At 41.1% G+C, this 24,654-nt stretch overlaps 1 protein-coding gene across 1 annotated transcript in view; it reads right to left on the reverse strand.

The window, feature by feature from the left end:
- The window catches only part of MUC19 (mucin 19, oligomeric), a 72,632-nt gene extending 48,317 nt beyond the window's left edge, over nt 1-24,315 (reverse strand). The window contains exons 1-11 of the mRNA XM_053256213.1: nt 24,258-24,315; nt 22,231-22,323; nt 20,178-20,276; nt 19,702-19,731; nt 14,970-15,035; nt 11,802-12,030; nt 7,409-7,526; nt 6,793-6,853; nt 5,217-5,317; nt 4,354-4,564; nt 2,746-2,868 (exon numbers count right to left, since the gene is read on the reverse strand). Coding sequence (XP_053112188.1) covers nt 2,746-2,868; nt 4,354-4,564; nt 5,217-5,317; nt 6,793-6,853; nt 7,409-7,526; nt 11,802-12,030; nt 14,970-15,035; nt 19,702-19,731; nt 20,178-20,276; nt 22,231-22,323; nt 24,258-24,315 — 1,189 coding nt within the window. The remainder of the gene's footprint in view (nt 1-2,745; nt 2,869-4,353; nt 4,565-5,216; nt 5,318-6,792; nt 6,854-7,408; nt 7,527-11,801; nt 12,031-14,969; nt 15,036-19,701; nt 19,732-20,177; nt 20,277-22,230; nt 22,324-24,257) is intronic.
- Between the last annotated feature and the right edge of the window lie 339 nt (nt 24,316-24,654).

The following is a 24,654-nucleotide window of genomic DNA, read 5'->3' on the forward strand; positions in this document are numbered from 1 at the left end:
AATCTGATATACCTATTGCACTTTAGGACTGAGAGTCATCTTGTGGATACATTTTATATGGACATTAATAAAGAACTGCTGTTTGTTATGTTGGAGAGACAACAGTACATGAGTTTGGTCTGGGTCCGTCAATATGTATATACTGAGTGTATAAAAAAAGAAACAGGTCAGCTGACACTTTCAAGAGTAACCTGAACATAGTATCAGCTGGTCAGTGCAAAGTTCACTGCTGCAGTACAGCTGCTAACTTGAAGTTGTTTTCCCCATCTGTTTTGGAGTAATGTTTTCTGTTCATTTAAGCTGTGTGTTTGATTTATTATTATAATTATCATCTGCAACATGGTATAGGTCCCATAGATAGGTCTATGGGACCAGAGGGCCACAGGGGAGTATAGGAGCACAACACAAGCCAACACTACTAAACCGAATTTGGATATGGAACTCTTATTACTTATTATTATGATGTTTATACACAGTCTACCAGATGTTATTGACTGAATTTGGTACTTTAATTTTTCTTCAGTTATCCTAGACCCTCGGAAAAGGCACAATAATTAAAGACAGCATTGTAGTATTTGTGCTGTCCCGAGTAGTGTGGCCTTCTGTAGTTGTTGTGTAGTAATTTTATCGATGCCCAAGGTGTCAAGATGGTATTCAAGTTCTTTTGGTACTGCACCAAGGGCACTAACTGTGTCAGAGCTGCTCAATTTCAATCTGAAGGTCCCTGTATTTAGTTGTTTTCTTGAGTTGCTTTTCATCAACTCGTCTATCCCCGGGATTGCAATATCAATTATCAGAACCCGATTCTTCTAGATCAGTGTTTCTCAAACTTTTTGGAGTCAAGGACCGCTAAATTCTTCGTGCAGAGTTTCAAGGACCGCTACATTCTTCATGCGCAGTTTCCCGGACCAGCAGTTAGTAAAGGGGTTTCAAGTCTGTCTATCTATCTCTCTATCAGACTTCTATACTGCCCCAAACATGCATCTCTGGGCAGTTTAGAATGAAAATAATATAAGCATTAAAATAATTAAATTTGGAATCTTTTGCAAACATGGAATATTAGGGGTTCTTAACCTTGGGTCTCTCAGTTAAACTCCCATAACCCCCAACAACAATGGCATTTGGCCATTATGGCTGGGGATTATGGGAGTAGAAGTCCACCAATGTCTGGGTACCCAAGGTTGAGAACCCCTGAATCTAAAAGCCTGGGTGAACAAATTTGTCTCCAGTATGTCTTCAGTATGTGCGGGGTGGGGGTGGAGGTGCTTCTGATTACTCAGTGGAGAGGGTATGTTGGGCCATTAGAAAAATTCAAAAGCTACATGGGGCCAATGAAAACAACATACAAGCAAGCCCCACTGATGCAAGAGGGAAACAGCGTTCCCTCTCAAGGCGCCTTGACCACAACAGGCAGCTGGGTTTCAATCAACCAACCTTTGGCTGCAAATAATGAGCATGCAAGAACCAGCAGCCCTTCAAGTGGTGCCCACTGCCATACTTTTTCCTCCATGCCCCCGCACCGCATACAGTTTGAAGCTGTAAAGATAGGGAATAAGATAGCTGTAGGAAGATCTCAGCAGCACATGGAGGCAAGGCACAAGAAGGGTCCCATGCCTCCGTGATACTCTTCCTCTTCCGTGCCATGTGCAAAATTGAGGAAGTGAGTGCCTTGATTTCAGTTTTGGGGGGGTTGACTCCCAGTCAGGGACCGGCACTCAAGCCTTCGGGGACCGGCAGCGGTCCAGGGACCGGTGGTTGAGAAACACTGTTCTAGATGACTGTCAGATCCGGCGTATTGTGCAATAAATCTGACAGTCATCAAGAAGAATTGGGTTCTGATAACTGAAATAATAATAATAAAAAGAATATCTTGTCTTATCTTTATGACAGCATAAAACAGACTCAGCTGTCATATAAAATGCTTTCAAAGAAGCCTAGACATATAATTTGGTCTTCAGTCAGAATTTCTCATTTGAGTTAACGGTGGTGCATGTGTGGGACATTAATAAACAGAGAGGTGGAACATTAAATGACAGAGAGGTGATTCCTGGGCATTCCTACTTAAATTAATATCATAGGATAGAACGCAGCCAAAGTTAAGCAATTTTACATTATGTTGGTTTCAAAGGAAACTAATTAGGTAAGTGCTTATTTTCTCACTGAAATCAAAGATTGGACCCAGAGAGCCAATAATGAATGTTTAAAAAATTAAATATGATACCCTTCCTTTCAAAGTCCACAGACCAAATCACAGATAGAAGGAAAATAATAAGAGGATAGAATAAAGGAGTAAAAGACAAAGGCAATAGAAATGATTAATGTGGGCAAATGTAATTATACGCAGACCTAACTGCAGTTAGGCAAGAAAATGGCATTGTGCATTACTCTAAATTAGGGTTCACTGATTGCTACAACTGGTTTCCTGTTGAGCAGACAAAATCTGAAAACCACAAATGCCCATGTCTGTATAAATGCACTGAATGAATTCCCCAAAGGAATGATTTCATTAGGAGAAGCAGTGGCTGAAACAGATTCCAGCTGCTGCGTATAAATAAAGGAGAGATGAGGCTTATTCACGTTCTTCATCCAATCGTATTCCATTGCTCACCGGAAAGAGCCACTTAGAGCTGACTCACACAGTTATCAAAATATAACTTATTTTGGTATAGTAGGCAAAAAAAATCATAGTGAGTCATCTAAGATTTGTATTATGATATCACAAATTCTGGATATATTGTTCATTACCTTCTGGGCATACACAACCACTCACGCATCCAGCCTCTTGGAACGGAGAAATATAAGAACATGTTGCCTGGTTGGAAGGACCACAGTCTCTGTAAATTTCAGATCCTGGACATGCAGGTGTAACTGGAATACAAGTTTGTGAAATTTTAAAATCCTTAAAAATCTGTATTCAGCAGTGGCGCAGTTCAGTTTTAGTTTTATGGTGCTTTATGACATCGTAACGGTTATATCTTGCAAGAGGGAGCAATTTGAGTCATAACTTAGAACCATTTGCCTTCAAATTCAAGTGGTAAATTACTCTCTCTCTCGCTCTCTCTCTCTCTCTCTCTCTTTAAAAGAGCAGTTTGGTGGCTTCCTTGCTGACAAAAGGTTCTGAAAGATCACTGGTTATGCTTCAGATAAGCTCCTGGTTGGTTCTGCATACTAAGAAACATTCTCTCTTTTGTTTTGTTTAACTACCTCCATGCCACAAGCTCCTTTTCTCAAAGTGAGGGGAGTTTCCAAAGCACTTTGTAATTATACATGAATGGTAAACGGGTGCTTCTGAAGGGTTGTAATAGCATGGAAGACCAGCCAGGACTTCATCTGGGGCTGTGGGCCAAGCCCGAAACTAAGCTCTGCAACTTATTCCGAATGTCGTTGTGTGATCCAGGCAGGCACTAGCCCTCTCACTGTCAGCAGGACCCCAGGCTTGCCTCTCTTCTCTCTCCCTCTTAGAGGTGGCAAAAGAGAGAGTATGGTGGGGGGAGGGAGGAAGGGAGGGAGCATGGTCTCAGCAGGAAAAGGTGGATGAGGGGAGCACAGCCAGGACAGGAAGCTCAGGAAGCACAGCCAGGGCAGGAGAAGGGGGAAGAGGAGGAAGGGAAAGATAGAACGCACGTGCTTGAGGCAGCTGTGGCAGTAGCCACTGAGGAGAACAGGAGCTACTCGCACATTCAACACAGCAAAAACCAGGTGGTTTTTTGTTCTAGGCCAGCTTTTATGCAGATTTGAGGGCTATTTGTGGTAGAACGGGACTTATGTCATTGAAATGTATAGCAACATTCGCCGCAGAAAACAGTATTCAAATTGGTACAAATGTGTGCCTAGACAAGCTCCATGTTTCTTTCAGATCCAAAGTACTCTTTCCAGACATGATTGCAAGCCCTCTAACAAGCCCTCTAACATGATTGCAAGCCCTGAAAGCCTGCCTCTCGGCTCACCTGTCTTTGGAAATCAAGCCTTGTTCCAAACTGGCATTTTCCTTCTGTGTGTCTCATCGAATTTGTTATTTTGAAAAAACCACTGCTGGTATCTTGCAACAATAAATGGTGTATTATAAACATTTGCAGCAGTCTGCAGACACTTCCACTTCCACAGTCCCCATAAACATTTGCATAACATGTAGGCAGCCCAGTTCAATTGATTTCCAGCCCAGTGCACAGTCTGTTTATCTCATATATAAATGTACTGTGCCACACAAAATATCATAGAGGCACCCATGTTAGAAATTATTTTATGGAAATATCTGGAATATCTATTATCCTGTTGTTTTGGTTTGTTTGTTTGTTTATTTGTTTTCCTAACTAGAAGTCCACAGAACAAAATACAGTAATAAACTAGGCATACCACAAACTATATCAGGATCACTTCTCCATTTTTCATATGGACCAGAACCCTCTAAGGCACATTCTCGGGCTAATTCAGAAAATGTGGGGCACACATCCATTGCATTCCCAGTTCTGCAATATTCTTCTATGCACACTTTTTCATAGTCCTTGTACAAGTCACCAACATTTTTACATGATCTGAAGTGTTTTGCAATGACATTACTGCAATACTAAAAAATAAATACATTGCACAAAGAGTCAGAAACATATTATGTTGTACTTTGAACAAGTATTTCCATGCTGTGTTACTGGACACAATGTGGTCAGTATCATCAGTTAATCAATGAATGAATGAATGTTTATTTCAATCAAAGATCAAATACAAAGATTAAAACAATCAATCAATAAAATAATAATAATAATAATAATAATAATAATAATAAACCTTAGTATCCTATATATCCTCTTCTCCCAAACAATGCAGTCTCCATTCCTTATTTCTCCATTTCATTTACTGATGATTTTTTTACAAGAGAGATATATGGCAAAGTGGGACCATGTAAGTATGCTAGCCAAACTGAACCTCCATTCAGTGAAGCAGTAAAACTCAAAACACGAGGACAAACAAGGGAAAGTAATTACCTCTATGCCCTGTTTGTATGACAAGTGCTCAAACGGGGGCGGGGGGCACGGGACCTTTAAATAAACCCACCACTTTCATCCCCAATTCCCTCCAATTTGAGAGCGATCATGGTCCCCCTGTAGCCTTTCAGAAGCAGTAGCTAGAGGTACATAGCAGGTTATTGGAAACAATGCTGGCCTGATCCAGCAAGTGGAAGCAATTCAGTTGTAAATGACAAAGATGACACAGTTTTTTCCTACCATTCTTCCCTCATTACAGTGTAGACCTTGTTCAATGACAGGTTCAAGACAAGTACCGCCTGGGATTCTGCTGTCTGTAATAAGCTGCATGATATCTGTGCCTAAGGTTTAAAAAAAAATAAATCACTGTCCACAAAATGTTCCATATAATTAGAACATAAAGTGATTGTGCAACTTTGGCTTTCCCCCAACATTACACATTTTAAAGGAATTTATATTATACCTTTCCTTTTAAACAAGTATTTAGACAGTTCAGACAAGATCTTCAAGCCAATCCCACCCATCCACGACCAGGGACATGCATGATGTCCCACTCCCCTTTCCAGCATACTTTTCACCTTTTCCTAATTATGTTTGCAGGGGGTTTCATTGTGTGTGCAGGGGGGGGTGAGGTTTCATCTGAATCACCCCTTCACACTGTGGTGTCTAATAAATTCATCCTCTGATCCAGACCAGCTCTTGAACAATGTTTTAAATTAATTACAGTATGCAATTTTAAATTAGTCCAGTCCTTGCTGTACCAAAGACTTCCTTTACCCTTGATATTGTTAATAATATTCCACTGCCTCTTCCTTATGTGCTACAACCCTTCCCTCTCTGGATTCCACACACTAGAAAACAAAGAATGATGTTGTCTACTACAGTATTTAGATCTTGTGTTTGGATCAATCACTGACGCCCCGCACATGATTGGGAGAAGGGGAATGGTGAGTGAAGCAGGAAGGAGATTGGACCATGTTTATGCATGTCCCTAATATGAGTAGAGTTGGATCAGATACATCAAGTGCAGTGCAAGTGGTTTAAACATACTTTCTTTCCCCCAAAACAATTTCCGGGATAGCAAATGTATATTCAAGCCACTTCTGCTAAACTTCCAAAAGTGTGTCTGGTTTCAGTTAAAGGTATATTAGGACTATGAGGCCAGTTGGGACTATACTTTGTTCATTCAGCCCTACCCCATGCAATAAGGACATTTGTGTGCCATGGGTGTGCAGTCCTCATTTGGGGAGCTTGGTAGGCTCATGGTACCTTTGGGCAGCTTCACAGATTTTTTTTCTAAATATGTGAGTTTAGGCAAATGTATATGCCATCATGTTTGAAAAATAAGAATATGTGTATTTTCCAATGTGTACGGAAACACAGTATGCAGCTTTTTACTGCATGGCATTAGACTTTTATCTGTTAACTAATATAATCATACGACAGTAACAATCCAATCCTCAACATGTTTACTTGCAATAAGACTCATTGAGTTCAGTGGGCCTTACTCTTTATTAGTGAGTTTGACCATAGCCTAATATGGGTTTATTATCCTGTGATGCAATAACATTAGTCATCATATCTTATAGCTTATTAATATCACTTTGATTACTAATTTGTAATACAATTTGTTAAAATGGATCTCTTACACAAATATTTTATAACACAACTTACACATAATAGACTGCCCCCCAATTAGTTGCATCTACATTTTGTAAAAAAAAAAAAAAAGCAAAAGAACAAACTGATTTTACAGCCATTACATTTTTGCAACATCTCTCTTTTACATATGCCCTCATTTTATATACATTCTTACCTTCACCAGCATGACTATCTCCACAGAGACCACAGGTGTCATATGCTCTATGCAGGGTGAGCTTTAAAAAGACCAGAAAGGGAGTAAGGGGAAATTAAAATGTAATTTAAATTCATTCATTAAATTTAGCAGATTTCTAGCAGATTTTATCCTTTCTACAGAAGAATTATTACATGGATCATCAGTGATGTATTTATTGATTTATATTCCACCTTTCAGTCTGTAGCAAGTCCACAAAATATAATAGTTACTTAAAATATGACAGAATCAAATTAATAAAAAGGACAAAAGAAAAATATAAAGCACCATTGACTTCTGGTCTCATTAGGCTTGTGCATATGTCAGCCAATGATTACTATTTAATTTGAGGAAAAAATAGTTTTTAGACTGTTAATTTTTGAATGTGTTAATGATTTTTACCTATTAAATACATGCAAAAGGATCACAAAAGAACAGATTTTTGGTTCAGGTTCAGTTCCAGTTTACTGAAGAAGAAAACCTTCTCTTAACAGATTTTTGGGTTTGTGTTCAGGTTTGGTTTGACTCCTTATGAATGCAAGTAGAATTGTCCCCTTTTATCAAATGAGTTGGTGATCTAGCTACAAGATAGGCTTACCGACAGTTTATCATCTTCATTCCATAGTAATGTCAGAATGCCTCTGCGGCTTTCCAGCTTTGTGTAGTCCCCATATTTCTTTATACGGATCATTTTATTGTCAAATGGCACGTACACACTGTAAATAATTGTTTGTTTACCAAATAAAGAAAAAATATTGTAAAATGCTATTTTCATACTGACACCCTAATCTTAAGCATGTTCACTCAGAAGTGAAGCCCAGCCCACTCATTTCAATGAGATTAACTGGCTAAGTGTTTCCTCTCCAGCACAATGGCAGTCAAGATTTTTGGCAAGAATAACACAAATGAAGTCCAAAGTACAAGAGACTACCATTTTACTGCACAACTAGTATAAAAGTAAGTAGTTCTACTAAGAACTAATCCGCCTACTTTCCTTTCACTATTCCTACAACTAGACTAAATTTGGTCCAAATCGGTTAGGCAGTTCACAAGTTAGCCCACTTGCACATCAAATGTTTGTGTCTGCAACCTTGGATTTTGGTGGATGACATCATCACAAACTGTGCCTTTGAGGTGTCCATGTGTGTCCCTACAACTGTACCAAATTTGATCCAAATCAGTTCCCACTTGCACCTCAAACATTCATTCATCTGCCATCTTGAATTGGTGTGGATGATATCACCACAGACTATGCCATTGAGATGTCCCTTTGTTTCACTCACTACAACTGCACCAAATTTGGTCCGAATCAGTTAGGCGATCCACAAGTTAGTCCATTGAACCTTTAATATTTATGTATCTGCCATCTTGAATCAGAGTGGATGACATCATTACAAACTATGCCCTTGAGCTGTCCCTGTGAGTCCCTACAACTCTACCAAATTTGGTCCAAATCAAGACGTTCCACAAGTTAGCCCATTTGCACCTCAAACATTTATGCACCTGCCATCTTGAATCGGGTTGGATGACATCATCACAAAGCACAACATTGAGGTTTCCCTATGTGTCCCTACAGCTGTAGAAAATGTGGTTCAAATCAGTTAGGCAGTTCACAAGTTAGCCCACTTGCGCCTCAAATGTTTACACACCTGCCATCTTGAATTGAGGTGGATGACATCATCTGAAATTATACCGTTGAGGTGTCCCTATGTGTCCCTGCAACTGTACTAGATTTCATTCATATTGGTCCAAGCACTGTGAAGTTGATAGGGGTAGGGACACACACACACACACACACCCCTAGTCATTTCATAAGCTTACTTTCCTAAAGGAAAGTCAGCTAAAACACCCCCCCCCCCAATCCTTGGAATGGTTTTACTGAGATGGTGAACAGAGAGCACCACAATACTAGAGGGACAGGTAAGAGCAAAAGCCGATGGTACTGTCAGCCCACTCCCGTGTGTCACCAGCTTCTGTTGCCTGTACCACTTCTACATCTAACATGAGGTAGTTCCCTCTAACATGAATTATGCTGATGTTGCTGCCTACAGCGCCCAGAATCCTCAAATGCAATGGCTTTTGCTTGAGGATTATGGGAGTTGTAGTCAACAACATCTAGGAATCCCTGTTAGAGGTAACACTGCTTCTAATACAAATTGGCTATTCGTTTCCAAGTAGGTGGCTAACCTCCAGAGTAATGGTACACTTGTGGAACGAGCAAATTTGCACTAGTGCAAGACATTAGGTTAGTTGAGCCAAAAAGAGGGATTTCTACCAAAGTATTATTGTGCTATAGCGCTCTTGCACAAAGGTTACCATTAAAACAAATGGGGTGTGCCTCAGTTGCACAACTGTTGCACTACTGACTTAGAGCATCTATCTAGCACAACAGTTTTGCACTTGCCCAACGTCCTCCCGCAAGCATTCTGTTGCTCGGGATGTCTGCCAGTATCTTTCAGACTTCATCTTTAACTAGATTACTAGCTCTAGTAATTAGATTACTAACCTAATTCTTCTGGTTTCATGGGAATCACAGCACACCACCACCACCACCACACAGGGTGGTACATAGACTCACTAGAATAACATTTGTAAAGCACTTGACATCCTAACAATGCCATGTGTGAATGAGAAATAATAATACCATAATTCCACACTAATACCATAGCATAGCACAGGATGGGGATGGAACAGTGACTAAGGGGTAGAGCATCTGTTCTCCCTGCATGCCCGTAGTAGGGCTGGGAAAGACTCCTGTCTGAAGCTGCTGTCAACCCAACTAAGCACTGGCAGCAGCTCACCATTGGCTAGATGGACCAATAGACTGATTCCAAATAAGACAGGTTCCTATATACCTCTGATGAAATTACTAGTTGGCATCTGTGCTTAATTTCTAGTAAAAGAGGTGCTGGGTTTAGATCAGTGTGGTATAGTGAATATAATGTCAGAATTCAAGAAGGAAGTTCCAGGTTCAAATTCTGACTGAGCACTGAAACTTGCTAGGTGACCTGGGCCAGTCTGTCAGCCTCACCTCATGGTTTGCTCTGAAGATAAAATGGGGTTGCTCTGAAGATAAAAGAACTGTATACATCACCCTGAACCTTCTGGAAACACTACTTTTCAATCTTGAATCTCTTCTCACCTAATCTTTTATATGCAAGGGCCTCTGTAAGTACTTAGTAACGAAGTGTATGAGATTGATTGATTGATTGTTAGAGTCTTACACCGCCTTTCTTTAAAACAATCTCAAGGCAGTTTACAAAACATTTACCCTCCCCTCTTACACTCCATGGGCTATGAGCAAACGAGGACACTATGTAGGCAGGGTACTGACCTTCTTCATCAACAAAAGCCTAAGACACATAGCAACTCCTGCTTTCTACCTCGCACAGCTAGAAGCTCCCAAACACAGAAGGGCCTTCAGCTGTTTTTGAAGGAAAATACAGGAAGATCCCCTTCTTGGAACCTCTGTGCCCCTGTGACTCTGGGCAAGTCGAAACAACAGAGCACATCCTTCTCCACTGCCCATTCTACAGAGACATTTGTATTGTCCCTTATTCTTCTGCTATTTGCCGAGATGCCAGGTCTCACAGGCCAATCCTACATCTCACTCCTGCTCCCTGACTGTAACTCCGTCATAACATATAACATTGCCAAGTTCTGCATGGCAGCATGTAAATTTCATCAGGTCCTGACTACTGCCAGCAAGAGCTAATCAGGTCCAACACTGCTCATGTTATCACAGTTTTTTTAAAACAGCATATCTTACTGTTTTAGTATTAACCTCACAGTACTGAACAGTTTTATAATTTTTATTGACAGCCTCCATAGACTATATAGATTGTAACCACTTAAATCTTTTATAGTTCTTATTAATAACACATTTCACTGTTTTAGCCCTAACTTCACAAATTTGATAGATTTATAGTTTATTGCAGCCTAATAGTAGCTTTTTAGCAGTGTATAGCTTTTACATTACTACCTTCCTGCTCATCAGCAAGTGCCCTTTACAGTTTCGGGCATAGCCTGGTTCAATGCTGCTTTAATGTACTTTACTTTATGCTGGTCAAAGACTGCAATAAAGACTGACTGGCAGAACATATACAACAATATAAGATTATAAAACATTTACACAATAAAACAATTCAACTGGAATATAAAAATACACATCTAATTAAAATTTTAAAACACATACAATAGGACTATAAAATACAGTGCAGGAGTAACAAAAACAATACTCATATAAAAACTTAGGTAAAAAGTTAAGATTCCACCTCTGTCTAAAAACTGTGATGGAAAGCATTTCTGTACCTGTCCAAGGGTAATTTATTCCATTCTCATTTCATGTATTCCAGGTAGGGATGGTCACCTGGCCATGCAGATGTGTGGCAGTCTCCAAAATGGCCACCACCAGTGCAGAGAGGCCCCAAATGGGCCAAAAATGGTTTGAAATGGGAATTTGAGACCGGGAAAGGCCAGCAGGGGGAGGGGCAACATGCGGGCTGACCCCCTGCGGCCACAGCAGCACCCCGAAGCCCTGCAATGGCAATAAGTCCACCTTTTTTTGTAAAAAAAAAATTTCATCCCCCTAATCCGGGCTCTATCCGGTTTGGACTCAAGATGGACTGGGCCTGGTTCTAGTGTGCACAGAACTGGACTGGACCTAGTTTGGTTCGAGTCCGGTTCTACTCAAACCAAATTGGGTTTTCCGGTTTTGTGCATACCCCTAATTGCAGGATTGAAAACAGATGTTAGGGTTGAGTCTTGGTGAGTTGTGGCACAAATTAAACCCTGGAAGGCTACATTGCATGTTTAGGAAGTGAGGGGACAATCCACAATTTCAGCAGGCCTAAATGCCCTCAACCACATCTTGCATACAGTTGATAATATTCAATACAAAATGAAAAAGAATGAATGATTGTGAAATTGAAGAACAAAGTCTGCTGCTGCATACTCATCTAACCATCTCATTTGTTTTAAGGTTCACTTACTGTTTGCTGTTGACGATGATACTGCCACTTTCCACCAAGATCTCATTGCCATCTATCATAATAGATATTTGACCAATATTTCCTTCCTTGTTACGGCTCAGCTCAATGTTGAATTCTCTTCCCGATTCAACACAATGATGACAGAAAGAGAAGTTGCAAGAGGACGTGAAAGTGAACATGCGATTGTCAAAGGTTTTATAGAACCCTCTGCCCCATGTGGAAGCCTCTCCTAGTAAAAAGAGGATGAGTACATGGATGTGGATTTTGTGTGTATCTGTAGACATTTAATTCATTTCCTAGACTTCCACAAAATTATTCCTTTTTCAGCACAAGTGGTTAATATGTCCTTTTAAACACTCAGACTCTCATCTGTTTTCAGCCTCACTGTGAGCATGGAAACTATTGACTTTTGGGTGGCAATGTGATAGGCTGACCAAAACCAACTTTCATGCTTCAGAAAAATACCTACCCTTTTATGCTTGTGAAACCTGCATACAATATCAGATTAGCCATTTCCCAGTTTGCCTTAGAAAAGTAGTAACTATCTATAGTTAAGCAAATAAGTGGCAAGTTGTACATCCCCCTCCACAACTATTGCTTGCACCCAGACCCAAGGAGACACGGACACACGTTGAATTGGTGAAATTGGCCACTTGTATTGAGATTTTAATACTTGCTGTGCCCGTGAGGCACTCAGCTGAGATTGGCGCTCCACCCACCACAGTGCAGTCCCTGGGAGGTTGGCCAGACCGCGGCCGCCCCAGCCTACAGGCCCGTGGCGCTAGCACCTTGGCTCCAGGCAACTCCACCGCTATAAAGCGGAGGCACCCTTCTTTGCCGACCTAAGGTTAGGTCTCTGGCATCAACACCACCCCTCCAATGCTGTCCAGCCATACAGAAGGATGTTGTTTGCAGAGAGGTAGGAGTTGAGCCGCATCCCCGATCTGACAAGCCTCAAGGGATCTGCCCCTCCTCCTTGCAGCCAAATGCTTACCTAAGGTGCTGCACCGATTTTCATCTGTTTACCACCACACTGTACCTGCCAGCCCCGTGACCAAAGTGACCGTACAATTAACCCGCTAGCTAACTAATGGAAAAAATATATATAGATATAGTCTGAAGCAGGCGAAAAAAGGTGCACACCAACTGCCAATTAGTTGTGGACCCAAAAAATTCCTGCCCGGCCCCCATAGGTGACCAGCCAAGCCCAGTCTATATCTGAGGGATGGGAGGGAGGGTGCTTGGTCGAGAGTTGGACTGAGCCAGCACTGCCGGCTCACCTGCTCTGCCCCCGCCTGGGAGGCACGCAGTGCCCAATGGGAGCAGGCTCCCGATGTCACGTGCTCCTCCTAAGTGGGAGCTGAGGCAAACGAGCCGTGCCGCCTAGAAGGGTGGTGAGTGGCTTGCTTATATTCCTGTTCCCTCTGCTGTCAACATGGATGCACAGTTCGCGATTTCAGGAGGAATGGGCAAAGGGAATGCAGATGGTGGTAGATTAGTTTTGCCACCTGTTCCCTCTTTAAAAGAAATGTTCCTGATTTAGAATTAACATGTAGTGTTCTTTCTCACGGTAATAAGGGGACCCAGTTTGTTCCTTTTTGATCTTGGGGCTAAGCCAAAGTCACTGACTGCAGTGGGGAGCGCACAGGTTGACAGGTGGGCAGAGGTGTAACTATAGGGGGCAGGGGGGGCACGTGCCCCGGGCGCCACCTTTTTTGGTCATGTGGGGGGCGCCGCCATGACAAAAAAATTAAAAAAAATTTTTTTTAATTTTTTTTTTGTTAATACAAATGTTTCCTGCTCAGTGCAGCAGCACTGTAGCAGTCAAGGGAGTGCGTCGGCACCCCCTTACCCATGAGCGGTCCCTTCCGCGCCCCCCGCGCCCCCCCCATTGCTTTGCTGGCGCCTGGCGGCCAGTCAGTGGCTTGGCGCGGCGGCGGTGGGCGCTTGTGAGGAAAAACTTAAGTATAATGTAGTATGTTGGGGGGCGCCATTTCAGTGCTTGCCCCGGGCACCGTTTTCCCTAGTTACGCCTCTGCAGGTGGGTAGCTTTACATTGCAGAGCTCTAGAAAGTAGTCTTCAATCCTGTGGTAAGAACTGCAACTCCCATGAATCTTTGGAGCCCAAACTTCACCCTGGCCCCTGCAGGCAGTGAGAGGGAGCCTACACTTTTCAGAGCAGAACAACCAGGCCTCTAAAGGTATATGAGGACTCCCCTCCACCAACACACACACTGGGCACAGTAGGCATTATGTTTTAACCCCCACCCCTATCTCTAACAAAAATAACTTGTCTTAAGATAGTTTTTTAAAAAAAAATTCTGACAACTATAGTAAAGCCATCACTGTAACAATATTCTCCACTCCCTGATTTTTTTCCAAATCAAAGTGATGATCCATTCTTTGCCTTTGGCATGCATATCCAGTAAATGCACCTATGTACTCTTTATTGCTATAATTACTCAGTATACACATTACATTTAAAACCAATGGCCAGGAATATAAGTGCTCTAGAGGATCAATTGACTTGAAGTGCAAAACGGGGTAGGGGGTAGGGTGAGAAGGGACTAAATAGTGTCCAAGTATGCTTCCCTTAATTATTTACTTATTTATTTAACCAATTAATCAATCACACAAACAAAAATATTTATAGCCCATGCTTTGCATTCCAAGAAACCTTCAAGGAAGCTACCAACAAAATTAATAAAATCAATGCATGTATAACAAGAACAATACAACAGGGCTAAACAAGAATGTCAAAACATCATTAAGAAGCACAGCAAGATGTAATAAAATCATGGCACGTTAAAAAAATAATAATTCAGTAGTTCAGGTCAAAAGCCTGGCAAAGGAATATTATTGTCACCAAGTGGCAGAATCAAGGAAGGGGCTATCCGGCCCTCTTTGGGCAAGGAGTTCCAGAGCTTGGTCACCACAACAGTAAAAGATACCTCTGAGGATCTGAACAGATGGACAGGATCAACCATTCTTTCTATGTAAACAACTTTTGGCATTGAAGGAGTAGCTCCTCTTAATCATCGAAAGGAGTGGGAGAAGCAATAGGACTCTCTGCCTAGCTGGAAAGAATATCTGTTTAAAGCCAGAAGCAGCAGCCACATTATCCCGACACTGCTATTTCGGGCCTATGCCAAGACTTGTTTTTTTTACCTGTATGGACATCAGCGTCTGTTTTAAAGTAGAGTGGTGTGATATCTGGAACATGCTGTGGTTTATCTGTATGATGAAAATAAGTTGGTTTTAAATATGAAGCATAAGGCAAATTATTTCCAAAGAGTGGGTGAACCACCTGACTGTTGGTGACCATTGAAATAAAGCCGCACATGAGAGTGTCATTTTCTATGTTACATTTTAAGATGAAAGTTCATCATCATTGAAACATTTAAGGAGAATGTTTAATGAATTCATCAACTTGTCTGTGTCTGTGTGCCAAAGGTCCTTGATTGGCTTTAGCAGCAGTGCAAACACACATTAATTTTGCTGTTCTTACAGTGGTAAACCCCTCCTGTATTCTACCAAAGAAAACCACATGGCTCTGTAGTTTCCAGGAGTCGGCACCGACTCGAGGGCACAACTTTACTTTACCTTACAATGGGATATATGGTAGAGATGTATCACCCAGTCATATTTGCTCCCTTACTATCCCTTGGAGATTTATTATTCATTCCAAGGGTGGGACTGTGCCATCTGTTCTCAATGTTTTGAAAGAGAGCTATTGCCAATTCACACACTTCCAATAGGGAGTGAGGCCTTTCCCACCAATTAATCCACGTTGCATAACTTGTAGAGTGGCAAAGCCATTGTGTTTGTGTCTGAGAATAACTTAATTATCTAGCAGTAGGACACTACAAGTGGGGATGCATTACAATGTATGGGACTTAAGCCGCCTCATGATGCTTCCTTTGGTGAAGAAAGCCCCTTTCACCTCCAAAATGATCAGGTGGGAGGATTGTTGTTCGGTTTCCCCCTCATGATCTTTTCTTTGGCCTAGAGAGACTGGGTTCCTTTTTCTGCCTTAAGAGCACAGAGACACCTTTTAAAAGTAGTGGCTCTATTATACATAGCATCTCTCCAGTGGCCGGTACTGGTGTCACCTGCGAACTGAACAAAGAGGAACCTTTTTAAAGAGGTGATTCTCTTTGTTTAGCAGGGGGAGAGTAATTGGCCCTCTCCATCCTCAGCCGGCATCAGTCCAGTGGCTGTTGCTGGTGTCTAACATGTTTCTTTTTTAGATAATGAGTCCTTTGGGGACAGGGAGCCATTCTATCTATCTATCTATCTATCTATCTATCTATCTATCTATCTATCTATCTATCTATCTATCTATCTATGTAAATCACGTTGGGACCTTTTGTTGAAAAGCAGTATATAATTATTTGTCATATTTGTCGTCATCTCCCTTGTTTAGAGGTGGTTTTTAATATTTTTTTAATATCGTGAACCCTTTTGGGACATGGAACCATATCCTTTGCTATGTAAACCACTTTTGGCAATGAAGGAGTAATTCCCCTTCATTACCAGAAACATTGGAGGAGGGAGGGAATAGGATGTGTGCCAGAAGGTGAATGTCCTTGGACTCCATGTCACCTCTGTCTTTTCAATTTTGTTTCCATGTCCCCATGAGTGGCACAAGCATCTCCTTTACTGCTGGTGATAATTCACAGTGCCCAAAGGCAGTGCAGATTTCTAACCTCCCCCCTGCTATGATTTTGGGCTTTAGGGACAATTTTCTCATCATTGGCCTTACATATTTACGCTCCCCAGAGTCATATCTTACTCAATTGGAAGTCCCAAAACTTAGGAAGGCATTCACCTTGTCACGTTGTCGTGCCCTCCCCTCAGCTGTGCTTGTAGGTTGTTTCAGAAAGATCCCACTCGCAGAGCGACGTGCACATGCACGTGACGCAGGATGTGATGTGCGCATGCGCAGTGAGACTTTTGAAGCCTTTTGACGAGGAACAGGGGAAGGGGCGGCAGGAATGTACCCTGCTGGCCCAAATGCTTACAAAACCGGGAGCGCTGGAGGGGTGAAAGCGGCAGGAGGGGTAAGTATACCCTCCCCGGCCCTTAAAGGTCCCCCCCCCGGCACTGAACCACTGAACCGGCTCAGGTTCAGACCGGTCCAGAGGCCCTTAGAATGGGCTCCAGACTGGTCTGTGCACATCCCTATTTAATGTTTCCTTAAGCCCTTTAATGTATCATTATGCATTATACTTTGCACTGTGTAATCACCCCCTGTATTTTATGCTGGTCTATGACCATGATAAAGATGATTGATTGATTGATTGATTGATTGATTATTTATTATTTATTTATTCTATTTCTATACCACCCACCCAAAAATGGCTCAGGGCGGTTTACACAGAGAAATAATAAATAAATAAATATGATGGAGATAACATGTATTTTGAAATAATCACAGTACATTGCTGTAGGTTTTTGGATACTTTACTCAAATGTATGCATTCTAAACAAAACAAAGTGCTGGCTTAAACAAAAAATAAAAGTGCCAATCATAGATGTAGAAATTTATACTCGTGTTATAATTTCAAGGCTACCCTTCTACAGCCTTCATATGCAGTATGAAAAGTAAGATAGTGTATAACAGCTATCAAAAGTAAGATAGTGTATAACAGCTATCATCAGTCCCCAGTATTTACTTCTTTCCCCAATCAACAGCCTCCTCTGAGAACGTTGTAACTTGAGCAGGCCATTCCAGAAAATATGGGGGGGGGGGAGAATTTGACAGGACGCTTGAAGGTAAAATTTGAGGCTTTAATAGCCCAGCCAAGTAGCACTGCACTTATAAGTGCAGCATTATGCATAGAAAAAGAAAGTGTGGAAAAGATGACTTATGCTTGAGCCTTATGGGAATTCCTGCACACTAACCCTGCTATCTCAAGTCACTATCATGCAGGGTGCAAGCTAGTGCTAACCTACCAATCAGGGCCTCAGTTCTCACTGAGATGGTAAACCTGTGCCTGAACTGAACAACATGGGACTTCTAAAACAGAATACTCCTACATATGATAAATGCATATCATATATCAGTGTATGATAAATTTCCTGTGCATAGAAAACTAGTATGTCATGGAGGAGGGATCTAGCATAAATATTCTCCTTCACTTCTACCTTTCTATCTATAGGGATTTTTAGCACTCTGGGTTGGTATCGACAATACAGTCCTTGTCCATACAGTTAGAAAGAGGACATGCCAAGGGCATGCTCATTATGATATTTTCTGCAGATATCCCAATGTCCTCATAGTTCATCCCTTTATCATATGTGGAGTAGCTGTTAATCTGAATGGCAGATCTACACCTACACCATATTGTCCATGGATAGTGAAGCCAGCATCCATACATAATATGTATGTTTAAGTGCCTGAGACAGGGCTGGCATCAGGGGCTGACATTTGTTGAGTAACTGCCAAAGGGCCCGTGGCTGATCCCTGAGACCATGTCTGTGCTCAGAGCCTTCATGAAATAAGGTGGTGGTAGTAGTAGTAGTAGTAAAGAAACCACACAGATTGGCGAAGCCCACAGAGGGCAGTTAGCCAAGGGTCCCTGAAAGCTGTCTGAGTCTACTATTCTAAAAATGTGAATAAGTTTATAGATCCGTTTCTTTATTAGCCCATTTAAGAAGCTTCTCCTAATTGGATATTTCTCCCTGAGGTGTAACATTTATTACAAGAGATGCCCCTCAAAAGGTCCTCTCTTATAAATCATCTGTATCTTGTCATACTTCAAAATGTCACAAAAAGGCACTTCCCTCATCTGTCTCTCAAATCAAGTTCTTGTTTTCAATTAATTGAATGTGTTTTCCTTTTTCTGTACATGGAGAACAGAATCAGAATGCAGGACGTGCTGTCTTCTGAAACTTTACTATTGAATTTGGGCTTCACTCAGGTTTAGGTAATTTAATTGATTTATTTTAATAGGTCATATACTGCTTCCTGGCATATTTCTCCAGACAGGGCTGTGCAGGGTTTCTTCTTGTTTAAGGGATGTGGGTGGTGGAGGGGGAGCAATTCCGGGAAGCTGGGCTGTACTTTAAGGATCACTATATACTTATTTCCCTGTGAGTTCCATTCAGACACAGTGAATTGTTAACGTTTCCTGTTTGTGTTGACTCCAGGATTTGGAGCCCTTCAGGCAAGCTCCTCCCTGAAGCCTTAAAACTGGAAGAGGAAGGGTATGTACAGGTTGAGAATTCTTTCATGTTGCCTCTGACCAACTTGGGTGCTCCATACAAAGTGGGAAGGGTGGTGGGCCCTTCGCTGTCTTGGGTCCCCAACAGACCTCCCCACTCCCTGAACCTAGCCATCTTTTATATTTATTATCCCGTTTCCCTAAATCTCAGTGGAATATGTTATCTTCTTAACCCTTCTGTTTCTAAAAAAGAAAGAAAGCCACGTTTATGTTTATGATGATGTATGAGACTTTTAAAAATGGCCCTTCTGACATATATTTAAAATATAAGTAACTTTGATAATGCCACCTAATGGTGCAATGGGGAAGTAATTTGCTTAGGGAGCTAGAGGTGGCTGGTTCGAATCCCTGCTGGTATGTTTCCTAGACTATGGGAAACCTCTACTAATGGTAGAGCCACCATTAGGTGGCACTATCAAAGTTACTTATATTTTAAATATATTTCAGAAGGGCCATTTTAAAAAGTTTCATAGATCATCACAAACATGTTTCCCAGACTATGGGAAATGCCTATATCAGGCAGCAGCAATATAGGAAGGTGCTGAAAGGCATCGTCTCATACTGCGTGGGAGATGGCAATAGTAAACCCCTCCTGTATTCTACCAAAGAAAACCACATGGCTCTGTGATCGCCAGGAGTCGACACCAGCTCAATGGCACAATTTTACTTACCTTTGATATCTCCAGTCTTTTTAATTTTACCTGCAAAAGAAGTCCATTGGTTATATTTCATGGCAATGTAAATAAAACTCTATAACAAGCTATAGGCCCTGAGATACAGAGCAATATTCAGGGTAGAGAACATTATGAATGCAAGGTGAACTCTTGTCAAGTACTGAATCAGCAAAAGAAATTTGGGCATGCGCAGGTGATGTTGTAACCATGCTCTTTGGTTATATAACACATTCCCATCTCAAGATGTTTATAGAACTCGGCAAAATGATGGACAATAGGCCTTTGATGACAACAAAGGCCCAGTTCAGATGATCCAGCAATCCTGGCTGGGTGCTCTTCTTCTTCCCCTCATGCAAAGGAACCCTGGTTTGTAAAACTACAGCTCCATGTGTAATCTGAAATCAGGAGCTGTTGCTTAACTTTTTACAAGGCAGGTTATGAAACCTAAATTTCCTCCATCACAGCTTTTGTACCTAAGCTGAAGCGGGAAGGGAAAGAGAAAGGAGGGATCACAGCAGCGCTGTTCTCCTCTGGCTCATAATCAGGTATCATCTGAATGAGTCCAAAGAGTCCTGGGGCAGTTAAACAACCTTTTAAGATGTTGAAAGATTCATTGTTGGTTTTACTGCAACAGACTAACACTGCTACCCTTCTGAAAGCTGTGGACCTCTCTGGAAGTCCCATTCAATGGTCTTTGATGGCTGGTGGCTATCCCAAGCTACTGGAATGTGTCTCAGTTTCCTGAATATGGAAGGAAAGGAAACCATTTTCTTGTTTGACTTTGGCCAGAAAAATAACATTTTTGCTGCTTGACTTGGCAAGTTTTGTGGGCTGCTGGAACTTTTCCAAATGTGTGACTTTACTGCAGCAGGAAAGTTAAACCCATTTTGAGCACCAAAGTGCTACTTCTTTAGGATGCATATAATGTACAGTAACTGTGAATCATCAGGAGCAAGGCTGAATAATGCCATTGGTGATATGAACGGCACCTTTTGTTGCCGTCCTGAAGTCGCTGTGAATTATTCCCTCATATGAACTCCTCCCCAGCCTAAGTGTGATGAAGCTGTGTTCAGTGGCTGTTTAGGAAAGCTCCTGTTGGAGTTGGATGTTATTGTAGGAACTTGCATTACCCATATGTACCACTGTTCAACCTAAACATTTGTAAAGGCCTTTAAAGACTTCCAGGGTTTTTAAATTGTTGTTGGGTTTTTTTTTAATGTACTGGGGTTTTTAGGGTTTTTAAATGTTTTTTAACTGATTGTTTTATGGTATTTTAAAATTTTGTTTTTATTGTTGATTGATTTTAACTGTTTTTGTTTTTCTTGTAAACCGCCCTGAGCCAAAGGCATCTTAAGTCTTCAGAAGTATCTACTCAGAAAAACCTTGTAAAGAGCTGCTCCTGCCTCTTGGGGAAGTGAGACACATAATCCTGAATGATCAGAGCTGTAATTGGGTTACTCAAAGATAGTTTAGCAATTCAATCCAGGTGTCTTGGATTGTAGTTTGGTTCACTAACTTAAATGCACCAAACTATATCCCTCAAGGAAGTGAGGCAAAGAAGAGTATTTATTACTCTTACATTACATTATTATTTGTATGTATGGTGTATGTATACCTGTACATCTTTTTGTGTGAATTCTTTTTAAAAAATGAACCTCAGTGCAGGCCCCCTCAGATGGAGGTGAGAGGTAGAAATTGTACTGTTACTGAAAGTATGTTAAACATACATGAATAACTGTATGTGTATGCACTCTATCCAGATTGTATATGTGTAGAACATAACGTATGAATAGTGTTTATTTGATAATCCCATGCAGAGAGCAAATGGGATACAGTTGCAGTGAAGGGGAAAAAGAAGAGAGGGGCTTATTAGCAGCTTGGGGTGGGGGTTGCTTCATGGAATCAACTCAGGGATTCACAGGGCTCATATTTCTTTCCCTGATCCAAATAAGGGAAGCTCCTGAAGCTACTTATGAGGAAAAAATCATGAAAACTCTCTTGTACCATTTAGTTTGGTCCTCTGCTTGGAAGGGAAAGCAGATTTCCCCAAATAAGACTATTTTTCTATTTTTACTCATCCAGAACATGTTGGGTCTCTAGCATTCCAACTCTGCATGCTAATTGAATAGTCAAAATTTTGAATATTCTTGCGAATATTCTCTAATGTTTCTCTTCTGAAGGGACTCAGAAATTATCATTGAATTTAAACTACTCCTTGGAGGAACCCTGAAATTCTCATACCGCGTTCCTGATGAGATCAGACTCTCATGCCTGCTGTTTACCTAAAGAAAAGTCAAGCCCTTACGTCCCTAGTACAGTGCATGTATAATTTAATGGGTACCTTGACCCTCAGCATGCATGTGTGCTTTCAAAGTAAACATCTGGTCACTATTGTGCAGGCAGGTCATAGTGTCCATCTCACCCATATGATGTGAATTTAAGGACAAAAGTAACATTAAATTGATGACCTTCAGATGCGTAGCTAAAGAAAGTGCATTGTGATTTACAGGGAGACAGAAGAGATACTCCAGGTCTCTATCCTCATAGACTGGCTCTCAGTTATAGCCAGTCTATGACCTTCCATATGGACCTGGTATAGTGGTCCTTCTGTGTTTAGCTCTGCAAAAGAGAGGACAAGGGGGAAGACACAGACATAGCAGAGCCAAAGACAACCACTGCCTTCAGCAAGCATTAGGACTTGCAGTTTCGATCTTATAAGCTCTTGCCACAGCACCACACTCCGTTGAATTGATTTTAGAAAAAGCCAACAAAAACCTCACAAGGGTAAAGTGCCCATCCTGTGTTGCTAACCTAGATTTCATTCCTGGCGTTTGTATGCATATATTAGGATAACAGTCAAATATTCTATTTCCCCCCAGTCATTTAGAATTAATGGCCTTATTTTGAACTGTCAGTTGATCGACAGCAAGAAATAAATGTATGAAGAGATGCACTTGAAGATTGCATTTTTTCTTAACTAAGCTTAGTTAATAAAAACGGCAATCTTCATTTACATATTACCACTGCCAAGTAAAATAGCCTTCAGCTCATTTGTCCCTGTTCAGCAAGGGAGTTCATCATATGAAAGCAGGCTTCTGTACACATAGCCAATGCAGATACAATCTAGATGACACATCTGAAGTGTGACAGTCATTTACTGAGCTGGCCAAATTAATATCTTGACATGAAAGCATATCACTATTAGGAGCACTAGTAGGATCAAGGCTATTGCTTGTATCCAGAAACGTACACAAAAACAATGTTCAGCAATGCAAGGAGCACTAAATAGCCTTTCAGAGAGGAAACACTCTTAGTGCAATTCAAAATTCACATTGAACACTGAACTATGTGTTCTGATTCATTCTATTTGTGTGTGTCTGTGTGTGTGTGCGCGCGAGAGAGAGGGAGGGAGAGAGAGAGAGGGAGGGAGGGAGGGAGAGAGAGAGATTTGCTCAGTTTGTACTCTTCAGTCTGGGCTAGAGTTGCAAGGCAGTTTAACGTAAAACAAAACAAATTAAACCATACTGAAAAACCACCCTGTAGTTTTCACAGTTTATAGCCTTTATAGTTTTACAGTAATATAGATTTTTCAGTCTTATAGTCTTTTCTAAGCTACTGGGTTCCAGGGACCTCAGGCATAGGGGTCTATGCCCTATGTTCTTTCCATACTGCTGTCATGATTTTAAGCCTTATGTCTTTTTATACCCTGCACATCATTTCATGCCTTGTACTTTATGCTGGTCTAAGACAGTAATAAAGATGATTTGATTTGATCTGACCAACAAAAACTGTAATCATGCAATTAGTTGTTAAAAAAATAAGCAGCACTAAAAGGAGCATACGGGAGACTTAGCAATCAAACATGTTTTGATTGTGCATTCTAAGCAAGGAGGTGTGGTAAAATTCCATATGGAATGAGTTAAAAAGAACAGGGACCATGACTAAAACGGTCCTGGACTTCAAAGCAGCCTAGCTTCTGCTACAAGTTCTCTTACCTCTTCCTCTCCTCCATACCAGAAATACAAACTTCAGTTGGAGCATGATGAATGGGATAATATGTAGCCCTTGAATGCAAAACTAATTCCGATGGCCGCTGTGATCTTTCCCTGTTTTCAGTCACTCCTCAGAATGTGCTTGTGCTGAATATGTGAATGGTTTGCTGCAAGCACAAATTCTGATCTTGTGTGCCAGCAGAAACCTTTCTAAAGTCAGTTCAGCTATAATGTGCAAAAAAATCAAGGTTTTGCTTATGGCAAACTGCTCACTATATTTCATTTACTATTTGTTTTTTTAAAAAAGAAAGCCTCGTATCCTGCTTTTCTCACCATATGGTGACACACTTTGCTTAAAGGTTCTACACTAAATTCTTTCTGTAAATTCCAAGCATCCTGAATCACTCCTCTATGACAAACAGGGAAGAATACTGAACTTTGCGTAGTTTCATCAAAGTGCTTTAGAGGCATCAACATCTGAAGGGAAAAAAATGCCCCACAGTGAATTCTCCCAACCCATTAAAAGCATGATGAAATTTAAACTCCTTGAAAATTCCTTACCTTTGACATAAACACTGAACACAATAAGGTACAATATAAACCATTTCATAGTGGTCATCAGCGAACAAAGGTGGAGCCTAGTTACCGCTCAAGACTGAGATACTTCTGTCTTATTTTGGTTTTTTATAACCAGGTGAATGGGTAAACCCACCCATTTACCTAATAGGCTGGAATCCATGAGAGTAATAGCTGAGTAAATAGATAATTTGCCCAAAGCAAAATGGATTTCAAGCTTGGTTAGAAGGAACTGAAAGTCTGGTGCTCTTTCTTGGGTTTGACTCAAGGACTGCTCAGCTACTCCTGATTTATTATTTTCTTGTTACAAGTTGGCAGAAAAGTATTGTCAGAGTGTGCCTTTACTCCTGTCCTTACTTGACCATCAAAACTCTGAGAAATG

This window comes from Hemicordylus capensis, chromosome 5, assembly GCF_027244095.1.
Source record: "Hemicordylus capensis ecotype Gifberg chromosome 5, rHemCap1.1.pri, whole genome shotgun sequence".
In the NCBI taxonomy this organism is placed as follows: Eukaryota; Metazoa; Chordata; class Lepidosauria; order Squamata; family Cordylidae; genus Hemicordylus; species Hemicordylus capensis.